Below are 21,617 nucleotides of genomic sequence, written 5' to 3'. Positions count from 1 at the left end.
GTTCAGCATGGCTTTCACAGGACAGTAAGGGGAACAGCTTGCTCGTAAAGTCAGGACAATAGCATGTGAAACCACAAATACCAAAGGAATAATATTATTGCCTTTCAAATAATTTCACTGAAGTTAAGTTTATCAGGAAAGACATGCTTGGTCATTGAATAAAAAAGAAAAGAAAAACAGTTTCCAAACTTGTGACATGATATTCTAATGTCTTTCTCGCCAGCAATTCTATCATCCTCACTGGGACTACTGTTATTTCAGGAATAGGAACTTGTAGTTTTAGGACTCAAACTACAGACAAGTACAGTTAGTGGATCAAGTATGTATTTGATCAATGAAGTAGTGGAGGATCACTGGATATTTAGGTTAGAAACAATCTCCAGAGGCTTCTACTCCAAACTTTTGCTCAAGCAGTGCTGGGATGTGGAGTGAGACCAAGTTGCATAGGGCTTGATTTAGTAGGGTCTTGAAAATTTCCATGAATTGAGAATGAATAACTTGTCAGTCAACTTTCTCTATTACCTGACTGTTCACCTAGCAAAGAATTTTCTCCTTATATCAAGCCTGAACCTCCCTGTTTTCATCTTCAACTTTCAACCTGACACTTGTCCTTGCACCATGCACTGCTGTGAAAAGCCTGGCTCTGTTTCTCCGACAATCTCCCTGCAGGTACTGGGGGCTGGCTGTTATGTTCTACCTCTCCTCTCAACTGAGTACAAACCATTCTCTTAGCCTTTCTGCAGAAGATGTATGCACGTATGAGACCTCAACATAATATCTTCATCTCCAAATAAGACATTTTCTAATTCTTTTTAATTCTTTTCACAAAGGTGAAATCAAATGTTGAAGAAGAATTTCTCTAAAATTCATCAGTTCCTTAGAATTTAGAAGTAAACATTACAGAGTTGTCTCCTTTTTTTTTCTTTTTAGTCAATATAGGGCAATCTACAGCAATCAAGTAACTCACTCCAAAAGCTGTGATAGGAATTATCTACCTCAAAAAGAGTGAAGTGATAGAAATGTTCATTCATTCATACTAATAAATACTTTTTGAAATTCAGGGATTAAGGTGGTAGACAATTACTGAACAGTGTTTTTTCTGCATATTAAATGCTCATTATGTACTGTTATTACTATTTATGAATACCTTCCTAGGTTCTCACTATCTTGCTATTCAGCTGACATAAGCTTAATATGTTCAATTTAAGCTCAGTGTATTTCCTTTTTGATTATCTGAATAAAAATCTTTATGCATTCAAGAACCACTTTACACCTTTACAGCATGTAGAAGCTAAAAAAAGGTAGCAAGACTGTATAATTCTACACCAGAGAAATCAAACAACCACAATCTACAAGTCAATAATTACATGCAATAATCAAGGTAATAGGCAGTCTTTATCCTCTAATTAAATCCTTAAGCATACGATTAATCTAGGAAAATGCAGCCACAATGATATTTGGAATACTTTCAATTAATTTTGTGATAAATTAATCCTAGTTCAAACACAAAATACCAGTGGTAGAATATGCCTGTAGAAACAAACTGGTAGGAGATGGGATGAAGAGCTTGGGTAGCTTGCACTGACGACATGATTGGCCAGGATGAGACTATACATGGTAAAAAGAGAAACCCCAGAGTAAGTAATAGAAATAGAACAGAGATAGATATTAGCTGTATTATTTGTAATGAAACACTGCAGTTTTCCAGAACGGCTGAAACCTTTTTGAACTCAGATGTTTATAATCTCTATATGAAAAGTAATGAACGTTTGGGTACTGGCGTTACATGCAGAGAAAGTGTTTGTATATGCTTTACATACTGATCCAAGTTCTGTTACTCTTAAAAAAAAATTTTAAGAAAGTCTGAAGATTTTCTTTTCCAACTGTTTTTCTAATAACAACAAATAGCTAAAAAGCTGCCAACTTTGTTGCCAACATTCATATCATGAATATGTTTCACTGTTAAATCTGCTAAACTATGAAACCTTTTACTTTCAAAAAAATGTTACAAATTCTCAGAGAATCAGTATCTGAACAAGGTCCACTGAATGACTTCCTGCTACACATCTAACAGAAATTTACATCAGTGCTTTGCAAAAACTATTATTAAGACAGTGTGACATTTCATCTCCTTCCTTTCCAGTGATTGTAAGGTTCTTATCAAAGCAATATGAAGAACCCATTATCCTTGATATGCAAGTTTCTTTGCAGTATTACTTCTCACAGAGAAATAAATGAAGCTCAAAATCTCTTGTTCTCAAAAAGATATAAATGTTGTCATTCAGCTGCCTCCTAGCTACAACCTGTGAAAAACATGGGAAAATAATACCAGACGCATTACAAAAGAATTGGAGTGTATCCCTTTCCATCCTCATTAGTCTTTGTATTAACAACTGTCACTTCTTGAAGTCTAGATACATATATAAAATATATTATATATTCACAGATTTTCTGCTAAAATTCACCTTTTTATGAGACCTGACTGGGACAGCCATACTTGCCACAAATTCGTACAAAGTACGTAGCCCCAGGGCATGAAGTGTGATATAGTGCAGCACAGACTTCTAAGGAAAGGTCTAACAGTCTGGCTCCAAGTATGCCACAACCCCATTCGGTTGAAGCAGAACGTTTACACATGTATTTTTGATGTTCCAAATTAAAAGTGATGACTAGCAATCCCAAACTCCAGTAATAGAGAGATCATAGTTAATTAAATTTATGATACTAGAAAAATTCTGTTTTGAGTTGCTGCTGATGTCTCAGATAAGTACTTTTTAAGTTTATACAAACAAGTGACTACTGTAACTTCAAATGAGCAAAGAGGAGATAAAAATCTAAAATAACTGGGGAAGAGAAATAGATTATTTTCTATAACGGTAAGAGAATTAAATTAAAAAATAAGACTGCTGGTTGAGCATTAGGATAAACACTTATGATAGAAGAATCATTGTAGGAAATCCAGAAACCCATAGTAAAGTTTCAGCTTAGTGCACAGAAAGTTAAAATCTCAGAATCAATTAGCTACTGTGCTACTCAACATATTTCACAACAGGCTTTTTAAAAAATTCATTTCTTTCCTTCTGTTTGCTCGTTTGCAATTGACTCACATTCCCTTGAAGCAGAATAGTGAAGACCTCCTGTGTGCCAGGCATAACCTGGCAGCAGGCCTGACATGGCCATGCCACCCCTTGGGCATTATGGACTGCCAGTTGCACTTCTCTTCACGCTTACCTGCTGCACTCCATGACAGCAGCCATGAGACAGTCAGACACTGAAGCCTGTGCAGCCACACCATCACGCTGCTTACTCTGACCAGGCTAGCAGAACATATTTTCAGACTGAGCAGAGGTCAAGGGCTTACACCTGATGGCTGGGTACCCAGAGAAAAAGTGCAGGGGATTGTGGACTCAGTAGAGCTAACACGTGCTAAGAGAAAGAGGTTTCACGAAGAAAAAAGCAAGCACTGTTTCTTTGTTCTATCAGTACAAATATAGCCTTTAAAATTGAATTTGGGCTAAGAGGTGATTTTTTTTTTCCTTCCAAATTCAAATTGATTGAACTAGATGGTAAAACCCAGTGCTCTGTCCATTGTGAAACTATATCACATTAATATTTGCTTCACAGCAAATGTTCCCTAAAAAACCCTTTAAAAAGTCAAGATGAATGAGTGAATGAGGTTACACAAGTGAGTGTGTGCATGTGCATGTCTGAGAAAAACCCACTGCAAAAATCTGGGCACACAATGTACTTACACAAGATTTTTTGATTTACAACTGATTTTGCTGATGCAAAATCAAAAAGTTCATAATCTCTCTTTCTGCAGGAGTCAATGAAGGTTTCTATGATAAAATCAGAAATGTGGAATGAGATTTTGCAGTGTGGTTTTCAAAGGCAGCACTTCTCTGGTTAATTCATGCAATACTCTCAGTTTATAACATTTATAAACTCTGCAGTCAGCGACTCAGGGTGACAGGAGAGCTCTGAAACATGGGGAGTAGAATGCAGAGAGAGGGCAAAGATTTAAGTCCTTCCAGAAGTTCTTCTCCTACTCTCTCTTCCCCCTACCTTGTTCTTACTCTTCCTAAAACATCATATAAACTAAACCCAATTTAGTGGGAGCACTTACGAGAGGCTTAATACCATCCATTTTAAAACTGGAGCAATGCAGTAAACTGTGGAGTCCTGTTACCCAGTTGCTCCCTTTTGAAGAAGAGTTGTCTTCCCCTCTGTTTAAAAAGAACGGAGGTAATTCTAGGCACTGCTGCAATCTAAGTAGTCGTGGCTACAAATATTTATACTAAAGCCTTTTAAAAGAGTGAAAAGAGATAGACACATTTTAAATAAGCTGTGCAGAAGTACAAAAAGAATATGATGGCTGGATACTATTTAAAGAATTCTTAGAAGCTTTCCGTTGCATTTTTTTTACTTATAATAAAAGATAGTAGAACAAAAAAGGAAATGGAACGTGATTTTTTTTCCCCAAGCTGTTTATGACAGCAGTTTTCTCCTTTGAAAAAGGTATTTAATCCATAGCAACCATCTTCTAATAAGTTAAAGCTATCTGCAAGAAATGGCCCAAGTCCTCTGATCAATGGACTCTACGCACACACTAAAAATGGAAGGACAATAAACCTCCACAGTGAAACAAATGCTGATATCTACAAAATGTTATTTTTTATAGGTGATGCTCAGTAAGGCATGCCAAATGAAATAGATACTTTTTCAAAAGGAATCTGACCTTCTCACATGGGACAACACGCTCTCACATACAGGCAACTCAAGTCTACAAAAGGGATGCTAAAACCCAAACTTACTTTTTTGATGTTTTATGTGCAAGGCATTCAGGATGCGTTAATTTTTAATTAGAGAAAAAATTGCAAGATTTAAGAACTCAATACAATGGAAACAACCAATAGGTACTAGTAATTTTTACTGTTAGGCATGTTGAAAAGGGAACAAGCTACAGAGAGAATTAAATACAATCTGCAAAAACAAAAATAAAAAAAAATCCACTGTCTGTTTCTCATACAGTGAATCAGTGGTTCACCTCTGCCAAAAGACTGCGATGCTTTCAAAACTACTAGTAGTGTGAAATGAAGTACTGCAGCAGATTTGGTTGTCTAGGGATATTAGCAAATAAGTTCAGAGTTCTATTTTTATTTCAGTTAGTTACACTCTTTGAGGGAAAATGACACAATTTGAGCACCCTATAACTCAAAGGAGAGGTACAGAAGTCCATCAACTCTTGTTGATGGAAGACTGGACTGCAGCAGAACTCTTGGCTGACTTTTTCCTCTGTCCTGAGATCCAAGAATCAATGTGCTACCTTAACTGTTTCAAAAGTGAGAACAGCTGTTCCATTTGAGTAAATGCAAGTCCTATATGCCACTGAAAGAAGTAAAAGAAAAGAAAATGCCCCCCAGAGCTGTGTTTAGAGAGCAGTGGGTATTTATGATGAGACAGCAAACAATGTGATGTGCACTCAGACCTTTTTTTTTTTATTATTATTTCTCTCACCCTATTCCATAATCAAATGAAAAGAAAAAATCACCCCAAACCATAGGAGTTCATGTGTGGTCACTGGGACAAAAGAAACGCGCATTTTTCTTCCACTGAGAACATGAGAGTATTTGATGTCTATCAGTTTAAGATGTTTTTTTCTTGCACTGTAAGCTCCTCATACTAAGCCTACCAGGTAACATAGCTTGCACATAAAGGCTGCAAGACACTTCATTACCTATATTTGTTCTTGAGTGCTATTCAGCACCTAACGATGAATTATTTTAGTGTTCAAACAAAACATAATCCATAGACACAAACAGTGCCTCAGACAGCTTAGCATAATAATGTTTGAACACATTGCTGTTACAAGTCAGTATTTTTTGTCAAGAACTAATTCACAGAGATGACAGATTTTAATTATGCACATAAAATTACAAAAATAAGGGAGTGCATTATAATCACTGTGTAAGTCCTTACCAAAATTACTTATTGGTTACAAAAAAAGCCAAAGTGTGTTAAATTTTTGAAGATGTTTAGTATAATTTAATAAAGCCTAAATTTATTTCAGAATAAGCATTTAGAAGAAGTATTATTTAATGAATAACCAAAGTAAGTTATTATTCCTTGCACTCTACTTAATTTTATACATAAATCCCCAAATCCCTAAGCACAACAACTTGCAGTAAAATACTACTTTGTCTATTGTAATGACAGAATTATTGAAATGTTATCTTTACAGTAGCAGTCACAGAATCTACAATAGTGAAGCTTGATACAAAAACAATTTAGTTTTTCTTAGCCATGGGCTTTAGGAAATTGCAAACACTACTAAAAAGTATTTGCTACTTTTTAATTGAGTTCTGAACTTTTTAATTCAAACCTACCTTTTTAAATTCTCTGCAGAGAAAGCTTAAAAGATATAGCAACATAGAATCAGAGAAAGGCTTGTATTAGAAGGGACCTCAAGGTTGCAGCAGGGTTGCCAGCCACTAGATCAAGCACTAGATCAGGTTGCCCAGGGCCCCATCCAACCTGGCCTCAAACACCTCCAGGGATGGATGGGTCATCCACAATCTCTCTGGGCAACCTGATCCAGCACCTCATCACTCCCTCAGTAAAAAACTTCCCACTGACAGCTAATCTAAGTCTCTTCTCCATTAGCTTAAAATAATTCCCCCTTGTCCTAACACTATCTACTAGCCACATAAAAAGTTGATTTCTCTCATGTTTGTAATCTCCCTTTAAATACCAGAAGGCCTCAAAGAGGTCTCCAAGCAAGCTTCTCTTCTCCAGACTGAACAAACCCAGCTCCTTCTGCCTGTCTTCATGTGAGTGGTGTTCCAGCCCTTGGATCATCTTCATGGCCCTCCTCTGGACCCTTTCGAAAAGCTCCACATCTTCCCTGTGCTGGGGGCCCAGCCCGGAGGCAGTACTCCAGATGGGGCCTCAATTAAATCCTTTCCACAGGAGAAAGCCTCTAGCTTCAACATATTTCTGCAGTAATGTCCCTCCAAATTATTTGGACTCCTGTTCTACTTGCTGAGAAACATCTGTCCCAACTTCTTGTTTCAAAGTACTTAACTGCAGTAATGGTTCTCTAAAGTTGTAAAGCATTACTTCCCTTCCCTGTAAGCAATTGCATTAATTGTTATGGGATGCTATGTAAAAAAAAACAACAAAAAAACTCTAGTTATAAACTAGAAAAACCACAAAAGCAGTTATTTATCAAAATACATCACATGGATTTAAACCAACAATAAATCCCTCTCTCTCTGTGGTGGTTTTTTTTTTTTTTTCAAATTTCACTCAAATGTTTATTGGTTCCTTTTCCCTAAGTTCTACAAATGCTTCAGGAATCTCAGTGCTCATCACTTGCATCAGTAGAACAAGAACCTTCAGGGCACTAATCTCTTCTTGAGATAGTTTCCTCGTTTCCCTCTGATTAACTTCTAAGATTTATAATCTCTCACCAGAAATAGATTGCAGTCAGACTCCTCAGATCATTGATAGGAATCTGAAGTACTGTCATAGTTTACAGCAGTAATTAACGGGGAAAAGGCTATCCCTTTAAGCTATACAAATCACAAGAGACGATTCCTCTCATTTATCCTGCCAGAAATTTATTAATTAAAAACTCCTGAACTTCACAAGACAGTCATTATTCTTTCTTTCTCCTTCATGGGGATGTAAGAGCGCATTGCTTAAAACCAAGTTTTTCAGAAAGGAGAAAAAGTGGCATAAAGAGAGATCAAGTAGACAAGTATGACTTTTTAAATCAAATCCAAATCCTTGTTTTAAAATTCAAGTGTTTAAATCCACCCACGACCCAGTGAAGCCTTCGATGAAGCACATAATAGCCACCATATACCACAACAGCATTAAAAAAAAAAAAATCACAAAAATTCAGATTTTTTCTTTGTTACTTTAATGTATGCAACTCAGATGCCTATACACCAATTACATTTGCACCAATTTATAATGTGTACCAGAAGCCTGACACAGTGGAAACATTTATATGGTATCTGACAGATAAAAGAGCAAATCCTATTTCTTTTCATTCTGGGTAGTTTTTTCCTAGCCCTACCCAGAAACCTAATTAAATAGATGTCTCTATATTGTGCCTTGAAGCTACTTTATACAAAGAGGGGTGGAAAGTGGAGGAAATTCCAGACCTGATGCATGTGCCACCTTTTCAAATTAAAATTCCCTGTCAGTTGACTAGCCCAACAAAATCACAGCCAGAAGTCATTTATGGAAAGTTCTTGTCACTGTAAGGCAATTTCTGTTGACCTTAACATTAATAACATCATAAGCTGAAATAACTTTGATATCAAAGATCACCACTGCAAAACAAGAATTTGCCAAACTAATTTCCTCAGGAATTCTATCTTCCTGCCAAATTGATAGCATTGAATATGCTCAGTGCCTTTGAACAACATTTACAATTCAGTGTTCAGTTACTGCTCCAGCATTTGGAGATATGTTTTAGTCAGGGCACTACAAACAACTATCACTAGCTCTTTCACATTCAGTGTTTGAGTCAAAGGAGCTAAAAAGAACATAATTTTAAAGATTGCTGTTTACTACCAACCAACTGGTGACCAACGAAGAAACACTAACATATGAAGACCTCTCCAACTGGCCTATGTAACCCGTCCTTCCTGATGACCAGCAACCATGCTGTCATTGTTACAGTGGTCCCTTGGCCAACAGCATAAGAGGAATTCCACTGGAATCGTAATTTCAAGTTGTTTCAGAGAGTAAACTTCATTTCAGCATAAATTACAGGCTTATTAAAATGGATTTTTTTTTTTTTTTTAAAGCCTAGTTAGGTACTTCAAATAGGAGAAAAGCAAGTGAAAGCAGGAAAAACTATGTAGAACTTTTCATTGCTAGATTAACTTAAAAGCATTTCTATGATTAAATGTGAATTTTGCATGTTTTTGAAGAAGGCTTATTGCTATTTCCACTAATGGTAAAATGAATTCTTTTTTAGAACAGGCATGTTTTCTTGGTAATTTTGTTTATCTTCAGAAAACGGGATTCAGTTAAATTGTATTATCATTTCTACAGTCTTGCTTCAAGGCATAAAACTAAGCAAAACACATCATAGTGATCTCCAAGAAAACATTAAAAGCATCCTGCATGTACATTACATACGTGCACAATAAATATAGCTGATTTTCTTAGTGCTAGAGACTAAGACATTACCCCAGTGGATCCAGAGATACACTTTTGGCCATCATTTCCCTTTGCTGGAGCACATCAGCTACTTATTACAGATCAGTAAAATAAAACGTATTGTACTCCAGGCTACTTCCTGGCAGCTTGTATTGATTTAGGTATTTAATAATTAATCATCTCCTGAACGAAACTCTTCCATTTTTCAGCAGTGTCTACGGATGCCTTACATATGCACTACATATTGATACCAAATGAAAACAGTGGACTGCAGCTCTCTAATTTTAAGAGAATATAAACAACACCAGGATTACATTTGCTTAACTATTTAATTTTCCAGGAAAAAAATACAGATAACTTGACAAAGAACTTTTAGAATGGAAAGACTTTTAAGCTGCAACAGTAAAATCCTAAGTGAGGGGTTCAAACTTTGATGTCAACAGTGAAATCTAAACTTGGTTTAGTACTAGTAGTGAAACTGAAAAAAAAAAAGATAAAAGATAACAGTAAAAATATAGCAGCTGTACCTCACACAGAGAGAGCAAACACTTATAATCCCCCAAATTCAGCATCTTTATACTTGGAAATACTGATTAAATTCTGATTCCAATAACCAGAACCTGTGATGGTGGTGCCACTGGAATGGAAATATTCCTTTGACTTCCTGCATTTCCTACCATTAGCCTCCCAGTACGTACAGTTTAATCATCTCAGCTGATAGTTATTGGTCCACAGATACAGGAAGAGTTTGTTCCTGGCTTAGATGCTGCAGCGTACACTTGTATGGAGCTGTATGTACCCTACGTACTGTAGGGCATGTCCTCCGCACTCCAATGCCTGCTAGATCAAATGGGGTCAGTGATGAACCAAAGGTTCAATTCTGCTACAGCTAACTCCGAAGTACTGCTAGATTCCAGCTAACTCCCTGGTGAGACACCAGGTTCACTATTAATCACCTCTTGTCAACACATCCCTGTCACCTGGGTATCTCAATTAGCCACAGTGTTACAATCTCCACCTCTCAATACCCTAGATAATCCCAGGCTGCAGAATACATACTGTTCAATCAGTATGTGAGGCCTGAGAAATGATGAGCACAGGACCTATCATCTTTTTAGCAGCGCCACTGATCGATCCCATGGCCTGAGAAGTGTCCTGAAGTGCACAGCTTACAGTACTTTTTGTTTTATGTCATGTTTAGTTCAGGACAGCAGTTTGACTGCATAGACTTTTGTCAGACAATGACTGCCCCTCTCCTAAAACAGACACGTCTTTTGGGGTTACCACTTATACTTCCTTTCTTTGAAGGGAAACCTGGCATGAAAACATAGTCAGCAAACAGACAAACCAACCAACTTTCTTTGTCCTTTGTTGAATTTAAAAAGCATACACAGGTGGCAGATTCAACTTTTGAGGCCGTGATTTGTAACACAGCTCTCTATTTACAAACATGTAGGGAAATACCTCTATTCAACATAAAAGAATTCTGAACTTCTGTATCATTCCTCAGTCAACAGAACACAAACTAATTACTGAATGTTCATGAGACGGGTCATTTCCATTTCTTAAATCAGCCAATGAGCTATAAGATCAAGGTCATCTTAAGCACTGAAACAAGGGGACCAAATCTACCTCTCTGGATGTAGTATGACCAATTAGCTGACCCTTCAGAAAAAACATGTGGCTTAAACAAGAAAGCAGAGGAGGGAAAGGTGTGATCAGAAAAGAACAAGAACACTGTGAAAGGAGAAGCAAGAGAAAGAGAAGGAAAAACAGGAAAATGAATTTTTTTTGAATGGAAAATGTATGCTTTATAGAGGAATTTTTTTTTTTTTTTTCTTTCTTCCATAAACTTAGGACTCCTGGACACTCTAATAAATTGATTTTGATCATAATTTACTGCCTTAGAAACTAAAAATTGGCCTCACCCATTAAGATTTCTCATATCAATTCATACTATGGACATACTAGTGAAGAAAAATGGATCAGAAAACAATCTATTCACATTGGGAAACCAATTATCTTATGACAATACACTGAGTAAAGCTGTTACTATGCAAATATCTACTGTATAAGTACTTAAAAAAAAAAACATAACTCAAGAATCTTGCTTAAGCAAAACTTAGGTTATAAAACCATTCCTTAGAGGTACTGTTTATTATCAAAATTCAGAAGATCTCATTCTATATTTCTAACAGCTATAAACTTGCCATTTCCTATCTGAGTAGTACCATAGACCCAAATGGAATTAACAGAATGTGTTTGCATATTATTTAAATAGGAATAAGGGGGATTATGCTTACTGATAGCTTATTTCCTGAAAGGTAACCACTCAATCAGTTATAATAGGATTTTTTTTTAATGCTAACATTCTAAAAGATTAACATTCGATGTAAGACACAATCTTCAGAACAAATGGCCATGTTAAAAATAATTCAGGCTTTTTCTTTTAAATAAACTGCTTACTGCTTACCCATTAATCTTTCATTTTAAAATGCTGAGCATAAGAGCTGATTATTTTGCAAACATAAGGTGTCAGTTTTGATATACCAACATGATGCCTAATGGAAGACAATGTCTCCAAATTCTTGGTTTTATGGGAGCTTCAAACAAAGAATTCCTTCCTGTGTTTTCCCAACAGCTACAGGTGTTAAGGACACCAAATGTTTCTACTGGAAAAGGAGAGAGGGCTAAGGACAAGACCTTTCCTGCTACAGTAAATGTGTCAAAAGAGAGGCCTGCTACCAAATAAAATACTTTTAAGCCTATACTTCCCCAAAACTCTATAATGACTAATTCCCTCTGAACAGAAAAAAGGATAGAAGGACCATCGGCGTGCAGAAAAAAAAAGCTTCAGTATGACATCATTGCCTGTCTGCTAGCCAGGAAAGGAAGAGAAGGATTATCTGAATGGTGAACATCTGGATTGTGTATATAACGGCAATGAAGAATTTTTATACATATTAGTTCACTGAGTTCCGCTGAATTTTATCTTACAAAGAAACAGTAGTGCTATGCTATGCTTTTATAATGAAAAAGCAACAGAAATTCCAGTGGTCTGGGTTAATGTATTAAAACATACACATACACACATTTATCATTCACCACTTCTTTACTACATTTAATTGAAAAAGTTCAGTAGATACCCGAAGCTAAAATTAAAGCAAAAAATAGTTTGGCAAAACTGGTTTTACTCTTTCTGTTAGCATTTCAGGTCCAAAGATAGTAAGTAACATAGTTCTGATCACACTGAAATCCAGAATGCACCCAATCCTTCATCCCAGTAACATGAAGACTGCTTACAAGAAATGCTGCATTTGAAATTCTCCTATTCCTTAAGAGTACAATTTAAACTAAAACTATACTTTTGTAATACATTTTTACAGCACAGCATAGCACATACTACATAAGTAGCAACTGTGCTTACATGGTTACTTGGGTTGTGCCCAAACACCACTGGTTTGCCTATAGCAAGTCTAAGAAGTCGCAGTATACAAAACCCACTTCTCTTAACTGTAGGTTAGAGCAATACATAACAAAACATTCTTACCTTGCACTGTTAGAGTTGCAGATGCTTCAGCTTTTCCTACCATATTTTCTGCTACACAAGTATATGAGCCCATGTCTCCTGCTATAACTTTCCGGATTTTCAGGGTATGATCGTCACGGATTTCATACCTTTAAATATACATAGTAATATATAACTAAGGTAAGTGATACAGAATTAAAAACTAACAGAAAACTAAGGCAGAACTCTGTACAATTTCTATAAAGGCTAAGAGCAAGGTGTTCTACCACTAAATTTTTTTATTCATCCATTTCCCCTATAAATATTTGTGAATTGTTACGAATCGAGAATGTAAAAATAAACTTTTCAAAGCAAAATGTATCTATAAATATGCAAACCTGACTAGGATTTAATTTCCAACACAGGTCAGTTTCTATGACATCACTAGAATCGGTGTAAAACAACTGTAAAGAGCTCTATTGCAGAACGTTGTAAGTATTAGAATTCTTTTAACAAGTAAATTTAATAGTAGTTTTTATTTTCACCATAATTTTTCCATCTGAATTGAAGAATTATTATTTTTTAATATGCTTGAAAACACTGTCCTTGGGAAGACAAGAATTACTTAAAATTCGAGATAAATCACAACACATTCAATATTTTTTTTAAAGAATGATGTGGCCTTTTACCATTTTCTCTTCTTTCGTCACCTTTTCTTCCTCTGTACATAATGCTGTCAATGTGTTTCTCTTCATGAAAAGTAGACATTTCTCTTAAAAATGCAATAGCTTTTATTAAAGCTATAGACTAGATTAACAGGAATCTGAATTTGGATGACAACTAATTCTGCATCTTCTTCAATTCCCACCCACTATCCCCCCAGCAGGTTTTTAAGTGATGTCTGGGAATTTCAAGAAAATAAATAAATCCCAGAGCTATGTTTCCTTTTAATAAGGTATTTCACTTTTTGGCCTGAACTGCAATAGAGACAGGAAAAAAAAATTAGACTCTTAATAACAAAACCAGGTATAATCAAGGCAGCTTGGTACATTAACACATTGCATTTCACATCAATTGCAATTCCAATCCTTGTTGTAACCTAATTTATCTGTTATATGTTCCCGATCAGTTTTAATAATTACAGAAGACTTATCAGGTGAAGAATTAATCTGTTTCAGATATTACTGACTCAACTGAGTTCTTTTTTGTTGTATTTGTGTGCTGTCACAACAGAAGCTTTGGAAGAAGTAGTTGTTAAGTTTTAATATAAATTATAATTTCAGAGCTCCATAGTAATTAGAAACATCTTATTCTGTCTTAATTCAAGAAAAATTATTGCTAGCTGTCAAACAGCTACATCATGTACAAAACTAATTATCAATAGAAAGATAATTCTATATATTACACACACCTTGCTTTTGGTAATTCCCCATCATCTTTCCTCCACCTTACTGTAGGGACTGGGTCACCTCTTGCCTCACATTTAAACTCAGCGCTGTCATCCACAGTTACAGCCAAATTACTTGGTCTCTTCACAAAAGATGGTCTTTCTAAAAGGGGAAAAAAAAAATAGGATTAGTCCAGCAGTTCTCTGCCCGAACTGTGAAACTGTGATTTTCCCTAAGTTCAATTCATTAGAGCAATGACAACAGCGGGATGAATCCAATGGAGATTCTACCACTGTTCCTCTGCCACCTAGCCTCAGGATAGGAGCTCAGCCAGCAGACAAGATCTGTAACTATGTAGACAGCTAGCATTATTCACCTCAGGATCCAAACACAGTCTTCTTTCTTTTATATCATAACATCAAATGTAACTGAAGGAAAACACAACTTAAACAGCTAATCTGTTTAAATACAGATCCTTAGAAAGAAATGGACCTGCTCTGAAGTCTCAGACAAATGACTACTCATCTGCTGCAGAGCTTCAGACAGAGAGCACAAACTAAGTACTATCTCACTAGATTCCAAGTAATGCCCAGCACAGTATCTCTATGAGGATGCTTGCACATGTCTGCAGCAGCTAGAATTTGGTGCAAGCACTTCTACAGCTAGTTTAGAAAGAGATATTCTTCTTTCATGAACACACATAAAGTAAGCAAAAGCCCATTTTTTGTGTATTATTCTGGTTCTCAAATATTGCTGTTATTCCTGATATAAGCGGTAGGACAAAGGTGACCCCAGTTCTGGATCACTAGCGTCAGATATATAGATTTTGCAGAGTTTTCTCCCCTATCTTGAAACAAAATGAAATTTCAGCACAAACCATGCTGTTGTGGTAACCCTTCTACAAGCTAGAAATTCCAGGCAAGAAATCCATATACTTTTCTACGTACAATAGGATCCAAAGCTTTATGGTTCTGTGCTATCCATAGAATTTTACACCAGGGGACAGTGAAGCTTGCACAAGCACAAGAAAGAAAAGCATTCTGACAACTACTGGGACACTCCCAGAATTACTCATCTGGAAAGGCAGTATCAGATGACAACAGGATGTCCATAAGAGAACGGGAGTTGCTTTGCATGTTCTGCTGATTAAGGCAGATGAACTTTTTTGTCTATAAAGCGATAAAAACTTTAAGGGAGTTGAGAAGACAGCTACGTGTTTAGACTTGTACAACATACAGCCCACTAAAACTGGAAGAGTATGAAGCCATTGGCATAATCAGGAACTGTAAATATTCAAAAAATACACTACATATTTCTAACAAGAGTACAAAAGAACGAGGAAGGGGGAAAGACAGCTTCATATTCTTAGAAAGTGACATTCGTGTTAGGTTTGACTAGTATGATACTTCATGAATATCACTTCGATGATACAGACAAAAACATTAGAAATTCATTATTATAAAGCCTTAATAAATGGTTTAAAAAAGACTGAATTGGAAAAGGCAACACAAAACCCTATAAAAGAACTTCCATTAGTCTGGAGGATGTCCAGACCAGCAGGACACCTGTCTCACAGAAAACTTACCTTTGTTTTGCTTTATAACACTGGGCAAACAATATTAAAACAGCAACCTGATGTTCATGATGTCAATTAAAGCCATGTTTCACATTCAGTAAATAAAAATTAAAACAAACAAACAAAACCTACATTTATAGACATAAGTACATGCATCTACTCTTTTATAGGTACAATAAAAATGTAATCTGAATGTACCAGATTAAGCATCACAGTAAGAACAATTAAGGGACAAATATTTAACTTAATTTTGTAAAATAAAAAGGACTGACCTGGTAAGGATATGATTGCTGAGCAACGGGAAAAAAAATAACCAGCCAACCAACAAAAAACAACGAACAAATAAGAACAAACAAACAAAAGACTCCCCAAAACAACCTGGAGGTGCACTGAACTCTGTATTGTTTCCATCTATAACTCTTGAAAATAAAGATTAGATTCTGTGTGCCTGATCAATTTGAATTCTATGTACTTAGGAAATATTTACCTGAAGACAGTTTCCTCCTCTTCAGAGTCCTATCAACCCCAACTCAGGATTGTGATCTCAAGTTGGGATTCAGGACTGCAACATGCAATTTCAGCATATTTTGTATATCTTAGCTCTGTCCTCTGAGAGAGGAATTGATAACAGAGTAATGTATTTGAAGTGAGGAAGCACAGAAGACTTCTACAATTACCCTTGCCTGCATATTAATCTTTATTTTCTTTTAACGTATTGAACGTTCTAAGTTTATTTATTGAGGATTGCACTGAAGAGGTCCAGTTGGAAGGGACTTTCAAAGGCCATTGAGTGCAACTGCCTAATTTCTACAGGACTTCCAGGCTAACCAGAAGTTAATGCACACTAATGAGAGGGTGTTGTGCAAAAGTCTCTTGAACACTGATTGGCATTGGGTATCAACTACCTCTCTAGGACAACTGTTCCAGTGTATAACCACCCTTACATTAAAGAAATGTATCCCAGTGTCCAGTGTGAGCCTACCGTGCCCTTCCCTCATGCTCTATGATCGGTTCCCAGGTGCAGAGCCCTGCACCTCCCTCTGTATCCCCATCTTAGGCAGCTGCAAAAAACAATAAGGTCACCTGAACATGCCTTCAGCCCTGCTATCAGCTTGGCTGTCCTCCTGTGGATGCTCTCAAGGACCTTAGCATTCTTTTTATATGGTGGAGCCCAGAACTATACACAATATTCAAGGTGAGGCCACATTAATGCTCAACACAAGAAGAGAATTGCCTCTTTTTTAACACAACCCAAAAATGTGGTTTGTACTCTGGGCCGCCAGGGCACACTGCTAGCTCACGATGAGCCTGCTGTCACCAGCACCCTCAAATACCTTTCTGTTGAGCTGCTCTCCATCCATTCATTGCCCAGACTGTGCCTGTGGCAGGCATTACTCTGTCCCAAGTTAAGAATTTCCTTTAAAGAACTTCATGCCGCTGTTGATGGCTCCAATCTACTTAAAACCCTTTGCAAGGCCTCTCATCCCTTCAGGGAATCAACAGCACCTCCCAGTTAAGAATCATCAGTGAACTTGCTGAGGATGCACTCTGCTTCTGTATGCAGATCATTGATAAAAATGGTGAACAGAATTGAACCCTAGGACATACTGTTCCTTAGTTCACTTCCCTATAGTAGAGTAATAGTCCAGGAGCTTTTGTTTGCTTATTCATAATACTGTCATTCAAGTGGTAAAAGGAATTACAGTGATACTAGTCTGAGTGTCCATCTTTGTCAGACAATTATTTGGTAAATACAAGGAAAGCTTAGCAGGGAACACTTTGAAACTTACTAATATTACAGTCTCTGGCTTATAATCCTCCCTCTGATCTAAAGCAGACCTAAAAGCAAAATTTCAACTTCCAGATAACGAAAAAACTATAAACAGAGGACTGATGCTGGAAGATATTCATGTATGAGGTGAGAATGCTTCTCATGCTTTTTGACTCGTATCTAAAGTCTGACTTGATAAGACAGTCAAAGCTTATCCTGTTTTAAAATAAATGCTCACTAGATTTTTCAGAATGAATCTCAGAAATATATTTGAAGAGAAAACCACACGGAGTAAAATTGAAAGAAAGATCTCTCTGATGAATCCCTCTCATAAGTTTTCAGAAAGTAATATTTTCCAGCATAAATTACATGTAACAGTTCATATAGTGATTCTCTGGTTAGTAGTAGACTGATTCACCAATAAAACCATAAAATACCATACCATAAATAAAATACCATACCATACCATAAAAGGTATATTAAAGGTGTATTAAAAAAAACCACAACAACAAAAAACAAAGCAACAAGACGGTGGATCACAAGAAGCCTTTAGCTTCTAAAAAGTAATCACACTATCTTGCTGCATATTCCATCTCAACAACTTAAAAATGTCAGATAAGCTCATAAGTAAGGAAATTACTGCTTCACAAACTCTGAACAAGACTTCAAGTTGTTTGCATCATATTTCTAAACATTAGTGAAAAAAGACGACAGTGTAAGACTGACAAGATAGACCTTAAACCTGAATAAGAAGTTCTGCAGTCAGCAGGACTGCTACTTTGGACTTTTGTAGGAGCTGATTTTGGACCAGGTTGACAGGGTCCCTTGGGAAGCAGTTTTGAAGGACAAAGCAGTTCACAGAGGCCAAACATTCTTCAAGAATGACATCGTGAAGGCAATGGAGCAGTCTATTCTCATATGCTGAAAGAAAAGCTTGTGGGAAGAAGACCAACCTGTCTGAACAGAGAGTTTCTTCTGGAACTAAAGAAAAATAACGAAGTTTATGACCTTTGGAAGAAGAAGCAGGCAATTCAGGAAGACTTCAAAAACGTTATGAGGTTATGCAGGGAAGAAATTGGTAGGCCCAAAACCCAGCTAGAATTAAACTTGTCACTCCAGTAAAAGACAATAAAAATGCTTTTATAATTACATAAATACTAAAAGAGGGACTAAGGAGAATCTCTATCCTTTGTTGGATGTGAATGGAAACATACTGACAAGAGATGAGGAAAGGCTGAGATACTAGATGTCTTCTTTGCCTCAGTCTTTATTAGTAAAAGCAGTTTTTTCTCAGGGCATCCAGCCTACTCAGCTGCAATACAGAGACAGAGATCAGCATGAGACCTTAATAATCTAAGGGGAAATGGTTAGTAACCTACTACATCTACAAATCCACAGGGATGGGATCCACCCAAGGATATTGAAGGAGTTGGCGGAGGTGCTTGCCAAACCTTCAATACTTCACCAGCCCTCCCATTTTAATTGGGGATGTCCCAGTTGACTAGAGTTGGTGAATGTAATACTATTCTACAAGAAGGGCAGAAAAGTGGATCTGGAGAACTACAGGCCTGTCAGTCTGAGCTTGTTGCCAGGGAAGGTCAGGAAACAGATCATCCTGAGTGCAATCACCTGGCATGTACAGGACAGCGAGCGTGGATTCCTGAAAGACAGGTCCTAACTGACCAGCCCAAACACATTTTGTTACGAAATAATCCGCTCAGTAGGAAAAGGAAATGCTGTGGACGTAGTTTTGCTCGAGTTAGCAAAGCTAAATCTGATACAGTGTGCCACAGCTTTTGCCTGGAGAAACTGGCTACTTGTGGCTTGGACAGATGTACTGTTTGCTGAGTAAAAGTCTGCCTGGATGGACAGGCCCAAAGGGTTACTGCAATTGGAGTTAAATCCATTTGACAGCCAGTCATAAGTGATGCACCCCAGAGCTCAGTACTGGGGCCAGTTTTGTTTATTAACAGCATTGGATATTAGAAGAAAAATATTCTCCAAAAAGATTGTCAGGCACATCCAGGGATGTAGTTGAGTTGTTATCTCTGGAGATGTTCAAGAAATGTTTAGATGTGGTACTAAGGGACACAGTTTAGTGAGGAAATATTGGTTGTAGACGGACAGTTGTACTACATGATCTTGGAGGTCTTTTCGAAACTTGGTGATTCTATGATTCTACGATAAACACTGAAAATTCTTAATTAAAGGCTTCCTAGAAAAACCAAGTTGGACATTTTCGTACATGTGGATATTTTCATTAACACAGTCTTAAAGAAGAGTTCTTACCTAAAACAGTGAGCTCTGCAACTTCGCTTTCACGTTCTCCAACCATGTTTGTTCCAACACAAACATACTTGCCAGCATCATTCTTTCTTGTGTATGTGATCATAAGCTTTCCACCTCTGATCTAGGACAAATCAAGGATAATAGAAAATAAGAGGAATGAACAATTTAACAGTATTTATGAACTTGAAAAATACTGAAGTTCAAGGCACATATGGAAGAAAATAATAAATAAAAGCCAAGGGGAAAACTAAATAAAAGGATCTAACATGGTCAGTGACGGGAAGAGAGTGTATGTATGTGTACTCTCTATGAGGTATTTTGTTCAAGTTGCCTGCAGCTAGAAATCTATCCTTGAAAATGTGACATCTTGAGCAGTGTTGGTCTCTTATTATCACTGTAAGATGTACACACACAAAGATGACAGTCAGTTATTGAGATAAATGAACATGCACATATGACACAGATAGTATTGCATACAAATTTCATTCTTTTGCCTTTGGCATTTATTGTTTGAGAACATAAAAGATGCATCTTTTATAACCCACAGTCTTGTAATGCTGTAATTTCAACGGGGATTTCAAGTATGAATAATAACAATAATAAAAAGTAACCTGCAAATGCACATATTTTAAAAACTTGAAACTTTTAGATTGTTAACCTCCTGAAACAGTAAGCAAGGGGAGAGCATAACTTATAGCTAATAACCTATCTATATTTATTCTCGTTTTACCTATCCCTAAATCACAGAATACTACTTACTTTCAATTAATATATACAAAGGGTTTTAAAAACAATTCCAGAACTATTTCCATATCCAGTTAGGAATACCTATATATTCAGATATAAGTGCAGAAATTAAAACATCAATACCGAATGTGCTGGATTTAAACAAGAAATGTATTTGCACATCACAAGAATTTACTGAACCCACTGATGATTTCAAATCCATACAAATTGGAAGCTGTGATTTTCATACATGTTTTAAAAGCTTAAGTCCGACTGACAATCAGCAGTATTTGTGCTCCTCTGTGAATTCGGCATTTAAGAAAATCCCCTCCAAAGCCTTTACAGCTTGACACAACTGTGCATTTTGCACAATTTCAAGCACTAACACGAGCTATTCTTCTGAATTTCTTCTAGGAATCACCACAAATCCTCTTCAAAGCACAGATGGAAAAAAAGCTTTAAAGCAGAAACATTTGAACAATTAAAAATTACTGAAAGCTGATTTTCATCCAAGTTATTTGAGATTTACACAAGGATTTAGAGGAAACATTCTCTCATGTCTTGCATAAACCTATGAACATTCTCTTTCTACTCTCATGGTCTTTGAGGCAGATTTTCAAACATATGGCATGCCTACGGAAAGTAACTGTGGTTCCAATATAGAAATTTTTAAGGCATTTAGATTTTTCTGGTCTTTTATTTTTTACCTTTAGGTTTTTTTTTGTTTGTTTGTTTTTTGTTTTCTCTTTTAAAGCAAAATAGAGGTTAAGAACTTCAGCAATAATGAAGACAATCTATGAATAAAAATATGATAAATTACGCCATAATGATAAAATAATGATAAAATGTATCAGAAGTGCATGTAGAATTACACACATCTATAATTAAGCATTCACAGATGGCTAGAAGAAATTGTACTTCCTCTGCTGGTCCACTGCCCAGGTTTTCCATTGAGTTCTAACAATTAATTGCCCATCATCCAAGTAAGATTGATCAAGAACTTCTATTTATTAACAAGACATTACAAATTAAATCTGTAGCTATGACAAAATTATGTTCTATAGGTGCCATGTTTGCCACTTTTTCTCTCAACAGAAAATCCTGCAAATACATACGGGTTATGGACCAATAGCTTTATCTAACAAAGTACACAGTGGAATACACGTATGTGCATTT

General features: G+C 36.4%; 1 protein-coding gene across 1 annotated transcript in view; it reads right to left on the bottom strand.

Moving 5' to 3' along the window:
* ROBO1 (roundabout guidance receptor 1) overlaps positions 1-21,617 on the bottom strand; it is a 606,013-nt gene that overhangs the window by 71,198 nt on the left and 513,198 nt on the right. The window contains exons 5-7 of the mRNA XM_042809975.1: positions 19,716-19,836; positions 14,103-14,241; positions 12,734-12,861 (exon numbers count right to left, since the gene is read on the bottom strand). Of these exons, the coding sequence (XP_042665909.1) occupies positions 12,734-12,861; positions 14,103-14,241; positions 19,716-19,836 (388 nt within the window). The remainder of the gene's footprint in view (positions 1-12,733; positions 12,862-14,102; positions 14,242-19,715; positions 19,837-21,617) is intronic.

This window comes from Centrocercus urophasianus, unplaced genomic scaffold (genome assembly GCF_019232065.1).
Source record: "Centrocercus urophasianus isolate 14NV4802_14NV808 unplaced genomic scaffold, USGS_Curo_1.0 seq_12, whole genome shotgun sequence".
Lineage (NCBI taxonomy): Eukaryota > Metazoa > Chordata > Aves > Galliformes > Phasianidae > Centrocercus > Centrocercus urophasianus.
Note: the sequence above shows the minus strand (reverse complement) of the source record. Positions and strands in the feature narration are given on the sequence as shown.